Below are 18,245 nucleotides of genomic sequence, written 5' to 3'. Positions count from 1 at the left end.
CGTTTCCCTTTAGTAAGAATGACACTCAACGTTGAGTGCACATTTTGATTACATGCATTATTTTGAGGTGTAGCTAACAAGTGAGTAAACTTAAATAAGCAATATTTCCATGTTACAACATATTTTAAATCGTACAACTACAGCTTTTTGAAAGAGTGCCTAAAATATACTATATATGTATGTTAATTTACATCCATAAATAAAGATGGTACATTATAATCCAACAACCTCGACACATTTAAGGAGCCACCTAGCTAAATCGTGTATACATGTGTTGGCCACTACCAAAATACCAGTATGATCAGAGATGCCATGATTCAAATATATATTTGTGGTAGCATTTTGAACATCACCTTGTCACCTTTAAACCCAAATAAAATTCAGCCCAGCCTGAGCAAACGGATTCATTGATTCCAGTCTTTATTGCTTATACAACCATCAATATAAGCGGTTTCACATGTGAACTCCATCCAGTAATTTAAATATCAAACATACATCTAATTTTCACAATCCTAACCATTGTGCACTCAAAGTTGCACATCACAACCCTTGTCTGCTCACAATATACTACACATTCACTGTGTGCTTGAGGCACAACACGATATGCGCCAGTATAACTCATCTGAAGTATTGGTCACTCTTTTTGTCAGCTGTGATAATGCAAATTGTACGCTAACAACATGCCTAATGAGTTACTACCATTCATTTAAAAAAAAATAGCTAGATATCGCATAGAAATCCACATTCTGTTGTCGTCTCATCTTATGTGCCAATGTTTGGGGTGTTTTCATGTAAACTTTGTAGGGCGAGATCCGACCACTTCATCTCTTGCTCTTTGACTGACTCAGTAGATCCCCCGTTGTCTTGTTCTGCTTCTGGAAGTTCACTCTAGGTAAGAAAAAAATGAACGCAAAATGATTTAATGGTTAATCCGTGTGCTCCAAACGAACCCCATACACAACAGACTGAGGTGCTCAAAAGACAAACGTGCCTGTAAATACCGCTCCATCCGATAAAACACGTCAATACGCAATCATTTACCAAAAAACGAACTGTTACACTAGCTTAATTTACCAGTGGGATAGTCACATCCTCATATGGCAATCTATCCTCTCTCCAGGCATCATCTGTGAGATCGAGAACTCTTCCGTCCCTCTGCACCTCACTGTCCATGTTGTTCAACCCTTTCGTGAACAATTAATAGATCAACATTACTGAAATGCGTCTGCAAATGACTAATAAAATACTATTTTATATTGATTCTGTGAATTAAAATAATACAGACCCCACAGTCCGGCGCACAACCCCACAACGCTGTCTGTTGAGTCGCATATTGATGACGACACTACATATCCATAGGTTCCTTTCTGCCATATGCACACATTTAAACACGTACCACTCAATTTAATGGATTACAAATATAGTCAAATCGATTTAAATAGTCGATAAAAATAAATGTTTATTTTGTTCCATAAATGTTGTGAGGATATGTAACGCCATGACCAGATCGCGCAACTGTCCAATCAGATGTTGAGAAACGGCTCGCGCCGTGTGGACGTGTGCCGCTATTGGCTGTGTCGCGAGTTACGTAACAGGTGATTTCAACAGCGAGAGCAGCTGGACGGCCCACCAGAGAGCCCACTGCTGTTCCTGTGTTGCCTTGTCTTCAACGACACCTTTACAGGTGAGCTGATATATCATACATGCACAACATTTAAACATGTTTATTTGTTGTTAACATATTTTAAATTAATTACGTATTTTCTTTTTATGCCGTCATTAAACTGCATAACGTTAGTTGTGTTGTTGTGTCCTGTGTATTTCTCTACGCAATATTTGGTTTTGTAATGTTAATTATTTACTTAAAAGCTACATTCTTGTAAGTTCATATTTTATGAGTTACTTTTTTCTGTTTGAAAGTACTTTACATGCCTGATTGTTCTGGATACAGCGTTGTTATCAACATCAATGCATATTCACAAATAAATGATCAGTAATTTTGTTGAAAATAATATAGTATTTTCCCCTTTCAGGGTCAAAGATGGACCTTGTGCTAAATGTGGCAGATTATTACTTCTTCACTCCATATGTGTATCCCTCATCATGGCCTGAGGACGAGGCTCTGCGACAGATCATCGGTTTGATGGTGGCCACTAACCTGGGGGCTGCTATCTTGTATCTGGGCCTGGGTGCTTTGAGCTACATTTTCATATTTGACCATAAATTAATGCAACACCCTCAATTTTTGGAGGTGTGTACATCCATTCAATCACCTTCTGTTTCTTATTCCCCACGTTTAGGATAGTAGAAGTGTAATAATATGTGTTTGTTATATTTTCGTCCACAGAATCAGGTACAGCGAGAAATAAAGTATGCATTGTGGTCTTTGCCCTGGATTAGTATACCTACAGTAGCGTTGTTTTTCGCTGAGGTCAGAGGGTACAGCAAACTGTACGACAATGTCGACGAGTCGCCGCTTGGTAAGTAAACAAACTTTGATTGACATTCAAGGAAATAAATCTAAGTGTGAGCTTTGTGTGTAAATCTTTCTGTTTTATGAATAACTGCAGTTATTCATAGACAGTTAAGTGATGCAAAAATCACAGGCTTGAATTTAATGAAAAAAGACAGATAAGATGCATTAAAAAGATTGAAACTTAAAAGAAAAAGACACCGCTTAATTGTAGAATACCCCAGTGATTTAGGTTGTCAGATGTGCTTTGGATAAGACAGTTGCTATGGACATTATCTCAAACTATTTTTGCTTGTTTTCCAGGTTGGTCCGGGCTGATATTCAGCATGGTATCTTTCCTGTTTTTTACTGATATGTGTATTTACTGGATTCACAGATTCCTTCACCACAAGTTGATATATAAGGTATTCAAAATAGCCACAGAAAGCTCTTTTTCCTAAATGTTAACACAATCAAAAAAAATCTAATTCCCTCTTGTTTGTTTGTACTTGTTTTATTGAATATTTTATTATAGTTATTCTTTCAGCTCCTAAAAGTGCCAAAATCTGTGTTTTCTTAGTGATGTTCTTTATATATCAAATAAAAATGTAATATTCACATACTTTATCACATTTTCTCTTCATTCAGTATTTTCACAAACCTCACCACATTTGGAAGATTCCGTCTCCATTTGCCAGCCACGCTTTCCATCCTGTGGACGGATTTCTCCAGGGCCTCCCCTACCACATCTACCCCTTCTTCTTTCCTTTACACAAGGTCCTGTACCTAGTCCTGTACGTGTTTGTCAATGTCTGGACCATTTCCATCCACGATGGTGACTACCGCGTGCCCAACCTGCTTCAAATTGTCATTAATGGTTCAGCTCACCACACAGACCATCACCTCTTCTTTGATTACAACTACGGGCAATATTTTACCCTGTGGGACCGCATCGGAGGCTCCTACCGCTACCCTTCAGCTTTAATGGGAAAAGGGCCACATGACTGCATCAAGAAGTTAATGGCAGAAGGAAAGCTGAACTCAAACGGCATGAATGGGCATGATAATAATAAAAACAGCTCTCGTGTCAAGAAAGATTAGGTGGACATGTAAAAGCAGCACAAATGAGTCAAGGTAAGCGTTCAACGCTTGCATTTCTTTTTTGGGGAATGGGCTTTAAATATTCTGCAGAAAGCTTCTTTCTATAAGGACTCATCATTGAAATAATCAGTTGTGGATAAAATGTGTTTTTTCTTGCCAAATGGAAACAAGCAACAAATATGTCCATCATTGCCAAATAGAAACGTTTGTCATGTAGGCATTCTTGAAACTTAATATGAATTAAATTACTATTTACTGGCTTCTGTCAAGTAGACGTCTATAATTTTGCTGTCATGCTGGCAGGACTCCAATTGTAATTGACCGGACATGAACTTTGCGATGAAACGCAATCTTAAAAGTAAACGAGACTTTCTTGAATCCTCAGTTTGTCTATAAACTGATCAATATTTAAAAGACCTGTCTTTACATTGCATTGTGTAGCTTTGGCTGATCACAGTTATCTAGTTTTTAAAAAGAAAATGTAATCCAATTTGATATGAATTGCATGTTCTCTCCAAATAAAAGATTATGTTTGTCACTGGTGTCGCATTATTGTTGTGTATTCATAGTGAATTCGATTAATCACTAGCTTCCATATGACAAATACACATATCTGGTTGTGTTGCACATTTAGTCTGTTATTTTATGTCTGCATATATATTATTGACTTTATTGAGTTATAAGTAGGGTAATACATAGTCACATGAACTCCTTTGACATCAAATTTCTTACCTTCCAAGGGTTTATAAAGACTGGATGGCTGTATATAATGATAGTGCTGTGTTTTCTGATGACTGATTGTACATTGTCCCTTACTTATTCTTTAGACTGACAGACACATTGCTTTGTGCAAAGAAAGTCCATTGTTTATTGTGAACTTTGGATATTGATGCTTGAGCACTGAAGTTTTATTTTCCTTTGTAGCATAGCAACAGCATAAACGTGCATCATCTGACATACAGAGGGAGCTGTTGTATCACAATTGATAGCCAGTTGTGTTTTGCACAAAAGAGATGAATCTTTTCAGAGCAAATTAAATCATTTCAATAGTTTGACTAGCAGAAAAACGGACGGTTAAAAGGGCAGCAAAATAAGGATTTATATAAACAGTTTACTTACTACATAGGTCAATTAAAAGATACATTCATTTCTTTGTTAACAAAGCTTGATGAAGCTAGAAATCATACAGCTTATTAACATTAAACCCCAAACAAAAAAAAATGAGTCATATTTATTCTTGATTATTTAAATTAGGAGAGACTCATAGGAAAGAAACATCCAAGTCATGCATTGTGAGGTAAATTTAATTCATGCTCATGTTAAACAAACATCTTTGCAATGTAATTAGTGTCTATGGCAACTGTTTATGATTTTTATGATTAATACATTTCCACAAAGGTTATGACAGGGGAATTACACAAGAACTAAGATGTAACCTTGGATGCACATTTTTACAACTGATTAAACTGAGTTGCGTGTGTCTATTGAAGCTGAACGATTGCCTTTTGATCTATCAATACAGTATTTTACCACAAAAGTCATCCATTTGCATTTAAACAGCCGAGTTTATGTGAAAAGCATATTATTTTTACGGTTATATAGGCCTATCACTGCGGTCCTTCTTAAACCTCATATTTCATGCTATTTATTTTTCGTCATAATTCATGATTATCAATCACCACTGTTTGTCACTGTGTTTTGCAAATATCTAACCAATAAAAGTATTAAAAAGTGCTTGTCAACTTTGACAACACATATTTAATCTGTTAAAAAGTAGAGTTCTATTTTGCAATAAATAAACCAAATCTAACCTCATGTTTCTGTGAGGGTTTAACAGTAATATCATCATGTAGGGCTGCTGGTGTGTGATAACAATATTGTGTAAATGGGTTTTGTATCTATGTTTATCATTTATTGTCTTTAGGAAATTTACTTGATAGCATAATGGAAAATGATATGCTCTGTTTGGTTTGATTCATTTAATGATTATTGATTTTTTTGCTTCTCTGATTATTTGACCTGCTCATTATATCCAAAATTAACTTGGCTTGTATCACGCTGCGTGTATGCTTTCATTTGCTCGCTTGTGTATATGGGCGTGTATGCATACGTGTGTATATTTTAGCAGCCAGAGAGAGTTTATGAACCCAATCACTGAACTTGAAAATGGTCTTTTATTTCATGCTGGGTGAAATGGCTTTATTATACGGTGGATGTGCATGCGGGCGTGGGATGCCGGGTGACTCATTTGTAATCTAGCAGCTAACTGAGGTAAAGGAACACATCATTTCAAAGTTCACACCGTGGGTACCACCAGGCGTACTATTGCATTGTGCACAACAATGCCACATTTTCTTAGCCATTATTATGATCGTGAGAAACCCGGAAAGGAAATTAATCATTCAATTTCTGTCCACCTGAAATAATCTCCACCCTTTATTTGTATCAGAATCATTGTGAGTTGAACAGAGCTGGTTGTACTGCAGCTGGGGCCACTATCTTTCAATTACAGTGCAGACCAGCCCTCGTTCGGTTTGCTTTCTAATGATATCTTCGGGCTGTTTACAAATGTCCATTCCACAGAAATGTATTTCCACACAAATTAATAAAATGAAGAAACACCTTTAGGAAATCTTCTCGTTTTAAAAGTATTGCATGCTTTTTTAGATGTTTTATAGTGGTTTGTGTAAAATTGTTTATTTATTTTATTATGCTGCATGTTTTTGTGAGTAGAAAATCTAGCATTAAAATCTATGACAATACTAATAATCTAACACATTCATTCTTCTGCAGAACACAAAGGAAGATATTTGGAAGAATGTTGGTAACCCATTGACTTACATTGGTTTTGTGTCCATACTACTGAAGTGAATGGGTACTGACGATTTTCGGTTGACAGCATTTTTCCAAATATCTTCTTTTGTGTTCGCCAGCAGAAAGAAAGTCATACAGGTTTGAAATGACAAGAGGGTGAGTAAATGATGATAGAATTTGTTAATTTATGGGTGAACTATCACTTTATATGCAATCTAAATACAATTCTGCTTATTAAAACAACTGTTGCTGTCCTGTCAGTTGTATTCATTTGTGAAGATTATGAGGGTGAATGTGTTATAATTTTATGCAAATAACTCTTTTAAAAAAAGCTCTTGTAGCGCGGCATGTTTCATCACAGATGACAGGCCAAAGCAAACAGCTGAGGTTGTCTATCAGTTCCACATAGATAGAACAATTCCTCATTTCTATACCACGTCACATAATGTGGAGGCAGTGAAGATGTAATTTTGAATTAATTATTTGTATCAAACAGAATGGCCTCTTTTGTATTTGTGTATTTGTGTGCTTATTTATAGTGGTGTACTTATATTTCTGATTCATTCGGTAAGCAGCTAATAACACTAGAAATGAGCTGCCGTGCATGTTTATTGCTAGCACAGAGCTCTGAACTACAGACAGAGAAGGCAACGTTGACTATCATGATGTCCCTAAGGGTGCATGTTGCTCCTGAATTCATAATTAAAAGTCTGGATTTGCATTTTGCTAGTAATAAAATGTTCAAAACGGGATTCAGTTAATAGTTTGGTTAATTTCCGTCACAAGCGTTGCCCTTCAAATCAATTCTGGCTGTCCTGTGCTACGCTACTGAGACCGAGCAGCGCTGCTAAAGTAATAATGGATTCAATTCACGTCAAGGAACAAATTGTAAGGAAACAACAGCATATACACATCTTTTATGGAAGCATTGAATTAAATTAGTGTACATTTCTTTGTTATGAAAGAATAAATAACAAACAGAATTTTTAATTACACAGACCAGAAAAATGTGTTTTGTCCATTGTTGTGAACATTTGCAGCAAACCAAAAGTAATAAGGTATGTTTATGTAATAAAATAAATAAATAGAATAAAAACAAAATGCTGTTTTTGTTTCTCTACTTAAGACTCACTGAATCTGCAGCTGTACTGATGTAACTTCCTCTGACACAGGAAATTATTTATTATTGATTGGCTCCTGCCCTTTAAAAAAGCCCAAAGAGAAGACGGACGGATTCTAGAGAGCTTTTGATTGGTCAAAAAAGTCAAGGAGCTGAAGGGCAGAAGGTTGACAAAATTGTGACTCTCATAAAGATGATTTTAGAGATATGGATAGTTCACCCATAAATGAAATTGTTCTCATCATTTATTCACCATCTTGTCATTTCAACCAAACAGCTGCGGTTCCCAATGACTAATATTGTATGGACACAAAACCAAGACAAGACATTTGCTTTACTTGTGTTAGTTAGTCTTAACCGATAATGATGAATACTTTCTGTTTCTTTACTATATTCGGCTCTCAGATCGAGAATCTTCTCATCATAGCGTTTCAAATGAGCTCATGATAAAAGTGTAATTAATGTACAGGTGTGATCGATCACCTGTCTGAGAATTCTGGGTAGGCCTATTTCCTCCCAGTCAACACTAAAACATATGAGGCTCACATCATTGTATAATATCCACTCTAAAACGAATCTATCCATACTGTCAGTTGTGCACTTGCTCACAGCAGGAGCAGCAGCCTCAATTCTGAGGGAATTCGGCTGCGGGCGAGATAACCTTCTTAATGAATAAGTGAAGCCTTTTTGGAAGATATTAAGAAGCGACAGAACAAAGATTCGGAGCTGCTTTCAAGTACGAATGCGGTTTGCATATTGTTTGTAAATGCAAAGTGGACAAAAGCTGCGCTGTTTGCTGATCAAGGGAACCGAGTTCAGGTAAAGCTTCACATTCAAGGCAATGCGTGTGGAACGATTCCTCCATAATGGAAGGGAGCGCTCCGCTGAGCATGTGAATACAGGATACAGTGTAAACACAGTTATAACAGTTACACGCTGATCACGATGGCTCGACTGATACGGTCGCTTATTGTAGGTCCTCCTTTAAGGCAAGGCCATCTTGTAAAATGTCATGGTATTTATCAGTGTAACTAAATATCATCCAGAGCCCCTTTGACTGACTCCGTGACCTATGCATGCTGGTGATATTCCGATAATTGTTGTTTTTTGTAGGCCTGAAGGACGTCCCTTATGGATCCAACACTAAATATGTTCATGAACCAAATGCCACATTTTGTACATTCTCATTTACCTGACAAAATGTACGTGAATACGTCTCGAAAAAACCCATTTATTGTAATTGCAGTAAAATGGACAGGAAGTGTCCTGGCTTTCAAACGGTTACCCAGCATTGCACCATGTCTGTTCTCTAGTTTTGTCTGCTGCCTCACATTTACTATGATGGACACAATGAAATGTGGTGATGAGAATAATGATCACGTCTGTTTCAAATCCTCCTCTCACTCCAGCGCAAGATAGAATCTGCTTCAGAATACAAAGGATTTGTTTTGTATCTTTATAGAAGCCAGGGGTTAGTGACATATATACAATACGACACCGTAAAGCTCAATTGTGCAATCTTACACATTCGATGTGGAAATTAATGTCAGACAGTCCCAAAGATGCCAGGATTGCGCCGCATGATGCAAAATGATAAAGAACGGTGCAAGGAATGGAAAGGCTTCCAATGATCAACCATGATAAACAACACCTGCTAAAGTTAGTGTTGTGTTATACACTTCTTTGGGATTATGATAGAAATATATGTTTATACGGAGTATGTTATTTAAAAATGTATAAAACATATTGAAAATTTATTTGCACGCATGCACCCCTCCCAAAAATGTTTTTAAGTTTACAGAGTTACTGCAGCATGTGTTTTGATAATTAGCATCACAGTTTGATAAAAAATTATAAGTAATCCAGAATTTATACAAATGCAGAACATGATTTAGGAGTTCTTCTGTTTTGTTTTCATGACTTGGCTGGCCTTTTGCTACGTTAAAGTAGCAGTTCACCCAAAACTTTTAAAATGTGTCTTCATTTACATTTCTATGTTCTGATGAACACACAGATATTTGGAAGAATGCTTGTAACCAAACAGTTCTTGGACACCATTGACTACCATAGTAGTACCTTAGTTCTGTTGAACACAAAAGTAGATATTTTAAGGAATGGAGGAATGCAAACAGTTCTAAAGCACTTTTGACCACCATTGCCTTTTTTCCTACTATGGTAGTCTATTGGGGGCCATGAACTGTTTGGTTACAATCATTCTTCCAATTATCTTCCTCTGTGTTAGATTTGGAACAACCTAAGTGTGAGTAAATGATGAAAGAATATTTATCTTTGGGTGAACTGTTCCTTTAAGTCTTTATTCTGCCTGAAAGCATCAGGAAACTTAAATCAAGCCCCTTCTCAACCAGCATCCCTCCACCAGTCATTTTCTCTTAAACGAGCCTTCACAGGCTTTTCAGAGACTTACAGATTTCCAAATGAGGGTTTGGTTTGGAAGCTGAATAAACCAACAGATGAGAAGGTTGACTTTGACTTGGCAAACCATCCGTCGCTCGGGGGCAGAAATCAGAGATTGTTGGACTTGTTTCTTCAGATGTCTCATTGCATCCCTCACTGTCTGGCTTCTTCAGCAGTCACGCTTGTTGCTGTTATTTGCTCTTTTATACCCACTACATCTTTCTTACTCCATGTTGTTTGTACACACATTACACCAACATGTAGTTCTTCCGGCCATGAGTTTTATCACTTCGCCGAGGTTTCAGAAACCGCATTTCAACACTGTATTTTCGTCCAGAAACTTTTGTTGAAGACCATTTAATCAACGACAACATTTATAGCAGTCTGAACAAGGTAACCTGGAGGAAATAGCATAGAAAAAGGTGACGGAAAGACATATTCCTATTCGTATTTATCTCCTCATTTATGTTGCTCTTATTTGCTGGCGCTAAAGTGGGGAATTTGTGTCTCTATTGAGTCATCAGCGTGTCTTGAGATCTGGCATGTAAATGGAGTTTTGTCAGCCAAGAACAGAAGGTGGTCAATCACTGCCTACTTTAACCCCAGACACTTAAATAGCGGCCCTATCGTACGCTTCCTCAATCCATATTTAATGTAAGTGAGGACATGAAGAATTCCAATTTCCTGCTCTCTTTAGGAAGTCATCTCCCTCCAATGAATAAATATCTGAAATTACAGACATTTTCGCGTCTCTCTGCGCTATAATGTTCTGTGAAATGATGGCTTTCGGTATTCAATCTGTCACTTGATTGCTGTCCTTTTTGTTACTGTGGATGGGCTTATAATCACCACATACACACATTACAGTGAATGACATATTTTTCCCACTGTTTTAAGTAGAAACGTTCACTGGCACGTGAAGTGCTTTTCACAGATTTACGTATTCACGTATCGCTTGTTTGTCAAATCTTGTTTGTCAACGTCGACTTGACAGCCGAGAAATAGGAGAAGCATGAAAAAATGCCTGCGCACATTGTATCGCATACAGAGCTACAAGAAAAGGGGAAAGAAAGGAAAATGTGAAGGCAGCGAGACATCAAGTCTGGCAGATCTCATGCCACCAAGTGACTGGATAGAACTGGGGCTTTGTTATTACAAGTGCACACTTCAGTAAAACTGGGAGCTTGTCAGAGCAATGCACTGCTGAGGAGAGAGAGCCAAGCAAGGCCCTGTGTTTTTCTGAATTTCTTGCTGAGACACTGTTCACTTCTCATTAAAATGCAGCCTCTCTCTCTTTCGGGCTGTGTGTGTGCCCTGTCCGTGGTGTATCAAACGGATTCTTTAGTGTTTCGGTGCCTCTATTACAAAATCAGAAAAGAGTGATGTAGAAGTCCTACCATGACTGCAAGCTCAAGGCTGAATAAAGGACATGCAATAATCAGGGCGACCAGAGTCCCTCGTTCAAGCAATGAGAAAGTCAGACATGTCTTGCAACCTAATCCACACAAATACGGTGGGGTTCAGATTGAAATCCACATTGAATGTCCGGGAGATCTAATTTGAATCTAAATCTAGTTTAATCAGAAATCTGGCATAAAAAGGTTTTTTAACATTTTTTGTTCAAAAGGTTTCTGCAGTTTGGTTGCTACTGGAATCAACAAATGCAAATTTGTGACTTTCTTTCAGGTTTCCTTGCTTCCATGAAGTCACACGAAATGCTCTTTGGAACATTCACAGATCATGCACTAGATATTTTCATTGAAATTGTTACGCAAATAGGACAATTCGTATTGACAATATAAAAAAAATAGATCAATTTTGACTAGTGATCTCTGATCATTTCTTCCCATGTACAGTACAGTAGAGTACAGCACAGGAAGTTTATGTAGAAATAGTAGTATTTTCACCCCCTAAAAACATTTGGAGCCAGTTTAAAGGTCCAGTGTGTCATTTTTTGGAGGATACTGACCGAAATGCAATATGATACAGTATACATAACTCTGTGTTTCGCTATTCTATATTCCTTACATTATCAAGCATCATGTTTTTATTACATTAGAATGAGTTATTTCTATCTACATACATTATATTGAATTCGCCGTGTTGTTTCTACAGTAGCCCTAAACAGACAAACGAAAATACTTTCGTAAATACGTTATCTCCTTTGGCAAAGAAGCGATGCGTGACGACATCTTAGTTTTGTGACAGCCACTGTAGTGCTCCGAAAAGGAGGGACTGTTTCAAGTTTTATATTTTTCACCTATACATTACCTAAATCAAATCAATATTTGATGTCCATGTTTTGCTTTTAACACTTACACATAATTTGTAAGGTAGCTTTGCAGGTAAGTGTATCCAGTCATCTTGGAGACATTGCCACAGTTCTTCTGGATTTAGTTTGAATCAGTTTTATCTTTTTCTTTATGTAATATATGTACCCAAAGATGGTGAGACCAGATCTCCACATTGCTTCCTATGCTTACAAAAATCTCACTGGATTCTTACAATTAATTTAAACTGATATTACTAGTATTATTTTCCAGCTAACCAAAGACTAGAGCAAACAATATAAATACCTGGTTTAAGAACATTATTTTGGGATGAAATTACTAACAAGCCTAAGACTTTTTCACAGAAGGCCTACTGTATGTTCCTCAGGTGTGGCTCATTAGCACACCCCTGCTGGTTGATAGCACAACTACACCATCTAGACCCCAAAAACATCTTTCTCCATTGATGTCTTTCTAACATCAGCATCCTAATAATTTAACTAAAACAATCTGATCAGCCTCGTCATGACATCACATGTGATTATTATATGGTGATTGTTTCAAACCAAACGGAAACACTTTGAATATATGTGAATGTAATCCACCGTCTCCTGAACCGATGCCTTCAGAGACCAGAAAAGCTCTTTTGAACAGGCAAACACAAACCAGACCTGACAAGGTAAAGAAGGTGATTGTAATTAGACCTGCACATCTGAAAGCTCACATGCCTGCAGAACGATTCAGTTTCCGTGTGGATTCAAATCTAGCTTTAGGACATACACTTGCCTTGAATTCTATGCCAGTGCCAAGACTTTTATTTCACGAAATACAAAGGATGAAGAGTGCAGCACAGAGAAGATGCAGCACAACTAATAATTTCAGAAGTGCATTGGTGCTTTTATTTTGGTTCTCAGTCAAAAAAAAAACTAAACAAAACATTGCTACTTCTCATGAACTTTCTTAAAAGGTTGAGCGTGCCAGAATGGCTTTATGTGGGAGTGATATTTCATTTTGACAGGGAACATGTAAAATCTGAAGTGACTCAAATATCTTCCCATCGAAGTTTGAAGAGAAAGAAGTGCTCTACCAATTGAGAATTGATAATACGAGGAAACTCAATGACGTAGACATCTCTCATCAAACATGACAAAGGTCATTAACCTTAACAGTAATTTTAGTCCTGTCATTTCCTCTTTCGGTTCAGAAGCATGTTGTGGAATGAGATCTTAAATCTAATGTGTATTTATCTATTCGTCACTTGAAAAACACTCAGTGGCACCAATCACACATAAAAAAGTCTTTCAAATGGAAATTTTCGAGATATTTTTGGAATGACGCAACGGGGAAGAAATACATACCCTGTTATTATTTTTATGACTTCACATGGTACCATTCATGATGAGATAAAGCGCAACAAAAAGTAGAAACCAAGAACGTTCATTAGCCAAAAATAGTCAAGTTTCTGTCATATTACGTATCAGATTCCTCTTTTATAGACGGATGAACACATACTGTCCTCTGTAAATCATTAGTAGTCGGAGTGTTGAACTGAATAAGCTTCGCCATTGCAGACAGTCAGAGAAGCGCGAGGAGCTCTGAATGCATGCTGGAGCTGAGCTAAGCTCAAGAGCTGTCATTCATATATCTCAAGGATTGCATCCTGGCCACTCCGCAGATTACTAAACATGAAATATCTGCTTTTGGGGGTCATCAGATTAGACTGGCATGCACATTGGAGATTATGGAGGGTGGCATGGAAACGGTTTCTTTCACACTGACAATTAAATTAAGTGATATGTTTGGGTTTCTCTTTTAGCTGGTGCAGGTGCTGAAGTTTGATAATATTTCTCAATGGACTACATTTTGGTTATCGAAACTGATTTCGGGTGATTTGAAATGCTGGCAGGGAGAAATACAATACCTAAATAGACCTGCTGACTAGACCTACAAATTCTCAAAATACCTTCAATGTTATGGAATGTGTGGCGAATACAATCATACTAGCTGGTAGGTCAAATATACTGTACAAAAAGCAGTTTAAAATAGGTTTATAAACAATATAGCTGTTTTTATTGCTTTAATCAAGAAACGTTCTCATGAGAAACAATGACATGAGGTCTTAGTTTTAGTCTTGTTTTCTGAGAAATCTAACTAAATTGAAGTTATTGCTTTGATGCTTACAAAGGAGAAAATTGTTGCCAATGTAATTTTCATGTAATGAACCCTGATTAAAGGATAAATATCACAAACTTATATTTTGAGTTCCCTCAAAAAACAGGAACAAAATCCTTTCCTGTCCTTGCATTTCAACATCCGTGATTAACTCTGAATCCTGGCATGTTATACAGTTTACACTTTTTTATGTAACCTCTGTCAAAGTTCATGTGGAAGAGTTGAGATAGAATATATTGACAGAAATGATCAGGTTTTGTTACATGAATGTTTGACAAAATAAAAACCGTCATGTAAGGACCATTAATCGCTCAAATACTGTAACTAAAAAGTGCAGCCTGTACAGTATTATCAGGGAAACATATTTTTTCTTTTGCTTTTACCTTTTAAGAAAATCCTTATAGCTTGGAAATTATTTATGGGACATATAGCATTTAGCGTAAAGCTCCAGGTTGTTTAGGTTTATGAAAGTGAAGATAAAAATATCTCTAGAAACAAACACTAAAAAAGATGCTAAGATGCAAACCTTTCAAAAACTTTTTCTCTCACTAGCTGTGTCTCTCGCTGTAGCCTACATAATAAACAATAGCAGAATACTTTGTCTTGCTAGGGCCTAATTCTATAGTTAGCACTTAAGCCTCAATACACACAATTATATATACACACTTTCTTATATAATTTAAGTTATTGGATAAGACGCAAATATTTTGTGTGTGGATGTTATGATATATTTTCTTTAATTTCTTCACACATTAGACATTTGATTGTGATGGAAATTATGCAAGTCTTAATTTGTGCAAGCACATTTTGTAATATATTTATTATAACAATTTAATTACCAGTGATTAGTATAATCGTTTCATGCTTAATTTATATTATACCATGGTCTAATTGAATGCTCGATTCTGATTGGCTGGATGGTGTGCTTTAAAACCATTTAGTACACTGGTAGTTCCAGTCAGATTGATCAATGTTGATCAACTCTCATTTTCAGCTGTCTGATCAAAATGCCACTGTAAGGAGCCATTCACATTTTGCGTCATTTGTAATTTTAAATGTAGACGTGCAACAAGTACGCTTTAATAGGGAGCGACCGGGTAGCGATCTGCATGCGTTGCTTTTTCTAGACGCATCGGCGCCACATCAACATGAAAATATTTCATCTTTTCAGAATGCCACACACACACCGCAGGTCATGTGACAAGAACCAACCATTGACAGGGAAGATGGAGACACAGATAATCCATATTTACTTTATCTCAACGGCTAGCGTGGCCCATGGTTGCTTCGAAACCACAGATGCCAGGAGAGCTCAAACTTCTTGGCACTTTGGAAGAAAGGAGAACGTTTTTTTTTTAGGTTTTAGACGCAAAATGCGAATCGCCCCTAAACATCAATAACTTAGCAAATGACCATGGTGTAAACAGGATAATCCACGGTAAGCCTTGCATTAAAGGATGGTTCTTGGCCTCCACATCAAGGATTTTAATGCACAGCAAGCTGTAAAAGTTTAAATATTTTAATGTTAATAATAACTCCTAGTACATGAAACTGGCAGTAGTTTGCATAGTGTTTGGAAAGTCCAGACTCCCATCACTTTCTCTCGCCTCAGTCTGCTGACAGACTGCAAACAGCAGATATATCCTGGTGATATCAAGCACCTGCTGTCATTATTTGAAATCAAGCATGACCAGATGCAGTAATGACAGAATTCAATCATCCATACGTCTGCCTCTCCTTCAGCTGACATTAAACCAGCGGTCTCTCTCTCTTTCTTCTGCACCGGTGTTAACTCACCTCTTTATTACGCTTTCTTTTCACACGTCATTATGCGCAATCACAGAGAGCAAGCGCATCGCCGTTTATTTTCTCGTGAAAACGTGCCTGTCACACACAGCACAAAAGCCTGTTTTGATATTTGTTTGTCTTGTCAAGTGGATCAGATCAGTTTCTCAAACAGCTGTGACAAAACACCCTCTTGTCTGAGATGTTTAGTCAGGCAAGTACTGTAATTCTCACTAAACTGATAGAAAATGGGAGCCATAAATGCGCAATTGTTTTTTGAACCTTGCCAAAACAAGGAAATACACCTTGATCTTCTTCAAAGTTGTCAGTTTGGAATTACTTTGTTCCCAAAATCCCTGTATTTCCCCAATTACATTGTCATTCAGACTGCCTGTCTGCACAGGAGCAACAAGCTGCGCTGAATATTAATATAGTGAAAATAACAGGTAGACTCCTGCTTTATGTCAGAACCGCATACTCCAGCAGTCTGGTGAAGATGGAGCGTGTTCGCGCATTCATTTAACAACCAAACAAGCCATTAGGGCATAAATTTGGCAAGTGCTAACAGCCTCAAACAGAAATCAAAAGGTAAGGGAGAGTGGGGTAAGATGAGACATTTTATTACCTTACGTGGTCCACAACATGAAAGAAAATGAGGCATGAGTGCAATTAATCAAATTTCAGGATGTATCATATCTGTCTAAGTTATAAGAGCACATCTATGACATTTGGTTTTAAAATATGCCTCCTGTGGCTCAGTTTGCCCCATGATAGGGGTAAGTTGATCCGAGTCAGGGGGTAAGTTGAACCAAATGGAGATACACTGAGCATGCAACTGAATTTGAATAAAGATTTACCTTCTTAAAAAGTAATTCAATCATTTCTTTCCCTTACAAATACTAAAAGTTATTTGTTTTAAGCAAACTTAAACAAAAAATAACCTAATAAACTTTACATTTCAATATCTTCAATTTGCAATATCTTTCCATTTGCATTTTGTCTTGTTAAACACCAAAGTTGTAACCTTCCAAAAACAGACTTAACACAGAATTTGTTTATTAAAAATAAATTAATTTCTGCTCTCACTACAGTATGTCTGTTTTTGTAGATTCTTGGCATTATACTTTTTAATGCCAAACAACGCAAGGCCATTAGTGACTTGTTGAATATGTGTAAAATGTAAAATGTCGGAACAAAAGATGCATTTTATCTAAAAGTGAATGCTCACCCAGACCTGCCTGAAACGCCTCGTGTAACCACACCCCCACAATTCTACATCAGTTTGTGATATGAGTTAACTTAGACCGCCCAAATGTATATGCAACTAAGGTGGGCGTACCTGTCAGTGAATTTGCTTTGATAACCTGACGTTCCAAATATGGAAGGAGGCGTTACACTTCTGCCAAACGCTTGCTGTTATAGACCAATCTCCACCCACTGGTTAACTGGCCAATCATAGCACACCTCGCTCTTCAGAGCAGTGAGATTTGTAAAAATCTGTGCGTTTCAGAAATGTGGACAAAGAGGAGATACAAACCTGCACGGAATGTGAGAAATACAGCATTTTTAACCTTAAATCGTGTATACACATTGCATAACATCTAAAACAAACGAAAATATTAGTTTTTGACTTGTCATATGTCCCCTTTAAGTCTTGTTAAAATTCAGGCTTCTATTTAGTAAAATTATTTGTATGGTTTTATGTGTTGATAAATCAAACACATGCATCGTAAATATTTTTAGACCTGGATACATTTGCTTTGATGTACCAGCCATTACAGTTGATATGCAAAATTTTCACTTTGACAAGCCAAGAACAGCTTTTAAAGTCAATTTATGCTGTCCAATTCTCCGATGTGCTTCACATTTTCACATACTGGCAGAAATAAGGGGTGATTCCAAAATGTGTGGTCAAATGACAACAAAGTGCTCAGTTGCTGACATACAGTGTGTGGATCAACTTACCCGCTGGCTCATCTTACCCCACTCTTGCCATTGACTAAAAGTGTGGGCACTTTATAAAGCAAATCTTTGTATTTCGTTCACGTTTCCCGTGGAGCTTTCATACGAATGATTAAAGGCAAACAAATAAACACAAACTGGACTGTTCGCTTAA

At 37.1% G+C, this 18,245-nt stretch overlaps 2 protein-coding genes across 2 annotated transcripts; one reads left to right on the top strand and one right to left on the bottom strand.

Moving 5' to 3' along the window:
- Positions 1-403: 403 nt before the first annotated feature.
- On the bottom strand, positions 404-1,437 carry anapc13 (anaphase promoting complex subunit 13). The gene is made up of 3 exons (XM_056730880.1): positions 1,286-1,437; positions 1,075-1,184; positions 404-888 (listed from the first exon to the last, which is right to left on the bottom strand). Exons 2-3 carry the CDS (start codon positions 1,171-1,173, stop codon positions 763-765), a joined length of 225 nt encoding a protein of 74 aa, XP_056586858.1. The 5' UTR covers positions 1,174-1,184; positions 1,286-1,437; the 3' UTR covers positions 404-762.
- Positions 1,438-1,578: 141 nt separating this feature from the next.
- sc5d (sterol-C5-desaturase) lies at positions 1,579-4,091 on the top strand. The gene is made up of 5 exons (XM_056731377.1): positions 1,579-1,684; positions 2,034-2,251; positions 2,348-2,480; positions 2,777-2,877; positions 3,101-4,091. Exons 2-5 carry the CDS (start codon positions 2,042-2,044, stop codon positions 3,551-3,553), a joined length of 897 nt encoding a protein of 298 aa, XP_056587355.1. The 5' UTR covers positions 1,579-1,684; positions 2,034-2,041; the 3' UTR covers positions 3,554-4,091.
- Positions 4,092-18,245: the final 14,154 nt, after the last annotated feature.

The sequence above is a fragment of the Triplophysa dalaica genome, chromosome 19 (genome assembly GCF_015846415.1).
Source record: "Triplophysa dalaica isolate WHDGS20190420 chromosome 19, ASM1584641v1, whole genome shotgun sequence".
NCBI lineage: Eukaryota > Metazoa > Chordata > Actinopteri > Cypriniformes > Nemacheilidae > Triplophysa > Triplophysa dalaica.
Note: the sequence above shows the minus strand (reverse complement) of the source record. Positions and strands in the feature narration are given on the sequence as shown.

What these genes read in the sequence shown, in the direction of transcription:
- sc5d (XM_056731377.1), top strand. Translation starts at nt 2,042, where the DNA reads ATGGACCTTGTGCTAAATGTGGCAGATTATTACTTCTTCACTCCATAT. An exon ending in AACACCCTCAATTTTTGGAG is followed by an intron (nt 2,252 to 2,347) that starts GTGTGTACATCC and finishes TTTCGTCCACAG; the next exon opens with AATCAGGTACAGCGAGAAAT. An exon ending in ACCACAAGTTGATATATAAG is followed by an intron (nt 2,878 to 3,100) that starts GTATTCAAAATA and finishes CTCTTCATTCAG; the next exon opens with TATTTTCACAAACCTCACCA.
- anapc13 (XM_056730880.1), bottom strand. Translation starts at nt 1,173, where the DNA reads ATGGACAGTGAGGTGCAGAGGGACGGAAGAGTTCTCGATCTCACAGAT. An exon ending in AGGATGTGACTATCCCACTG is followed by an intron (nt 889 to 1,074) that starts GTAAATTAAGCT and finishes TTTCTTACCTAG; the next exon opens with AGTGAACTTCCAGAAGCAGA.